General features: G+C 36.1%; 1 protein-coding gene across 2 annotated transcripts in view; it reads right to left on the bottom strand.

The window, feature by feature from the left end:
* Positions 1-684: 684 nt before the first annotated feature.
* Positions 685-3,231, bottom strand: part of mbd5 (methyl-CpG binding domain protein 5) — a 59,892-nt gene continuing 57,345 nt past the window's right edge. For both annotated transcript variants that reach the window (XM_014011999.1, XM_014012000.1), the window contains exon 10: positions 685-1,671. In XM_014011999.1, the coding sequence (XP_013867453.1) occupies positions 1,609-1,671 (63 nt within the window). In that variant the 3' untranslated portion in view covers positions 685-1,608. The remainder of the gene's footprint in view (positions 1,672-3,231) is intronic.

The raw sequence follows: 3,231 nt of genomic DNA, 5'->3' as shown, positions 1-3,231 counted from the left end.
ATATTACAAGTTACATTTGCAGCAGCTGTGTGGGAACTTTTAAAATTTCTCCTAAAATTGTCTAATCATTGTTGTAACTGAGGGATGAGTGTGTGAACTGCAAAAAGCAATACAAGTGTTTTTGCTACAAATCCAAGGTGCAGTCTTCTATTGCTGGCCAGTGGCTATAAATGAGTGTTAAATAATCTGAAACTTGTACATATATCTATTCTCCTGTGTCCAGCTATTTTCTGTTTGCTTTCCCTCCCATGGGTTTAGAAATACTCAAACAGAATTTTTTTTTTTTGGAGATTTTACAAGATAATGTTGAACTTAAAAGTGCTTAAGTCACAAAAATTTTAACTTCTGAGTTGTCCAAATTTGACCACCTATTTTGTTCTCCTTCAGCAGTTTTTTTAAATCAAGCCTTAGTATTTTTGTCCTTCGATTTATACCTTGTTGTTGGGAGTTTCAGGTGGTAGCTGCACTGGTAAACTCTGAAATGTTCTCATTATTCTCCTGGAAAACTGCAGATGTTAGTTTACAGTTTGTACTCGAATGATTCTTATGAAAATCTAATTGGCTTTTGAGCCAGTGATGGTTATGTTTTTGATAATTAGTTTAATCTCAAATTCACTTTTTTTACACCACTCAAACTTTGTTCTTGAAACTCTAAAAATAACAAAAACATCTTCCTCAACCTCGTTTTTTTTTTTTCTTCTGAGCGGCCCGAGCATACCGTTGTACATCAAACCGTCTCGTTCGACTCGTAAATATCCTGATTTTTCCTGTTGAAAAGAGGCGGCTGGTGGAGTGATGAAGACTCACAACACTGAACACTTTCTGCTGGTAAAGTTCATTCTGTTTTTTGTTTTTTTTTCAACTTTTTCTCCCCAGTAAGAAACAAACACTCAGCTGGCGTGAAGTGAAAACTGTAATGGAGTTCTCAAATACTCGTCATGCCTTTTCCATGATCGTTCCTTTAGAAAAGAACCAACCAACCGAAGAAAAACAGCACGACTTACAGTCTGTCATATAAAAGCTTTAGGCTGTATTATTTGTCCTATGCATGCGGCCGTACGCAGCCACACCTCTCAATAGAAACCCAGACATTGGTACACTTCTACTGCTTTGTTTTTGTACAATAAAAGATAAAATGTGCATTAAGTATGCTTGTACATGGCATTGTACAATATTTACATACAATTCATAATAGCATGAAATTTCAGGATTATCTATGTACATATTGAAAATGTATCAGAAATATTTGGACTGTCTATTTTTCTTAAATATGTAAGGTAACGCTTGTAGCTTTTTTTTTTGTTTATTTTACTATCTTATACTAGAAAAAAATAGTGAATTCAATGAGCTGTAGACAAATTGCAACTGTTTGATGTTTTTTTTTTTTTGTATTTTTCTGTTTTTTGTCCTACAGTTAAAACTGTATTGGTGATTGGAGTTTCCAGCACCTTTTGTGGTCAGTCATAAAGTCAAGTTGATATCGTGGAACAACGAGGAACCGCTGACAGTCCTTGTGTAGCACCTGTTAGAGAGCTCGGACCGCCTCAAGGCCGAATGGACCGAGCCTCCGACGGCTTTGAGGTCGTTCCTGGGCCGACACATTCAATGTTATCTGGAGATCTTCCTCCTCTTGGGCTTGGGGAGCATCAGCTGACGATCTCTTGTCGGAAGCTGATGACACAGAAAAGCAGTTAAAAGTAGCATCTCACAAGGCAGCGACTGCTGGGGCAGGAGATGCTCAACAGCCAGAAAAATTACACACTTTTTACTCGGAATCACACTGCAAGTGTTGGCAAAAACTCGCAATACAATTTGACCACCAAATAAATCAAACACTCTAGAACAGGGGTGGGCAATCCTGGTCCTCGAGTGCCACTGTCCTGCATGTTTTACATGTTTCCCTGCTCCGACACACCTGATTCAGATTGAATTACCTCCTCCAAGTCCTGCAGAAGCCTGTTGATCACCATTCATTCAGATCAGGTGTGTTGGAGCAGAGAAACATGTAAAACATGCAGGACAGCTGCACTCGAGGACCAGGATTGCCTCCTATCACTGCTCTAGAATGACAAGAATCTAAATTAAAAAAAAGTTTAGATTTGAGAGACATTTTTTTTCTAATGTTTCAAACAAGTTTTGAATTCTAACAACAGAGTGAACATCAAAAACTGACAGTCTTCATCAACGTTTTGAGACATTTTAGAAATGACCAAAACAGACAGTTGGCAACGAATTTCTAAGTTCATGCAATGATCATCTAAGAACCACTGTGGTCCAGGGGCTCTTGGATCTTTTATCAAATTTAAAGTTAATTCTGCTCCGTCTGGAACAGATGTGAGATTTTGCTGATTTAGAAACAAAGTCACGAATAAATGTAATAAATACTGAACTAACTGGGTCTGATGTGTTAGTTTAGTATCTAGTGAGTGATGCTTAAAAAAAATCACTCACTAGATGCTAAAATTAAATAGCTAAAATTACAACTTTCTTTGTTTATATTTTTTGTTATAAATAAAAAAATGCTTAATTTTTATTTACACGTGCATTTTTACTTTAAATCTTTTGCATTTACCTAAGAACATTTTACAATATTTTAGCAAAGAACACAATACTGCCAAAAAAACAGACAAAATATCGGACACCACTTTTCAAAGAGCTGTGAATCTCTGCTAACCTCACAATTCTGTGCATCTCATTGTGTTTCATCATCTAATTATTATCATGCACAGCTCATTTTCCCCCATTAATAAATAAGTAGGACATTGTAAATGTGTAATGTAGCGCTTATTAAAAAATCCGACATCCATCTTTAATATTTTACTTTCAGTCTGAGTCTGAGTGGCACAGAACAGACATGATGAATAGCTTCTCAAAGCAGAGAATACTCAGGTACACAGTTCAACAAATTATCAGTCATATTGAAGGATAAATCTAATTTTTGTTGAGAATAACATAAAAGTGAGTTGCTCATCAAGAGAATGCCAAGAGTGTGTGAAGCAGTAATCAAAGCAAAAGGTGGCTACTTTGAAGAACCTAGAATATAAAACATATTTTCAGTTGTTTCACTCTTTTTTGTTCAGTATATAATTCCACGTGTTAATTCATAGTTTTAATGTCTTCAGTGTGAATCTACAATTTTCATAGTCATGAAAATAGAGAAAACCTTTCGAATGAGGTGTGTCCAAACCTTTGGTTTGTACTGTGTGTGTGAGTGTGTGCGTGCTATATATA

This window comes from Austrofundulus limnaeus, unplaced genomic scaffold (assembly GCF_001266775.1).
Source record: "Austrofundulus limnaeus strain Quisiro unplaced genomic scaffold, Austrofundulus_limnaeus-1.0 Scaffold87, whole genome shotgun sequence".
Classification (NCBI taxonomy): Eukaryota; Metazoa; Chordata; class Actinopteri; order Cyprinodontiformes; family Rivulidae; genus Austrofundulus; species Austrofundulus limnaeus.
Note: the sequence above shows the minus strand (reverse complement) of the source record. Positions and strands in the feature narration are given on the sequence as shown.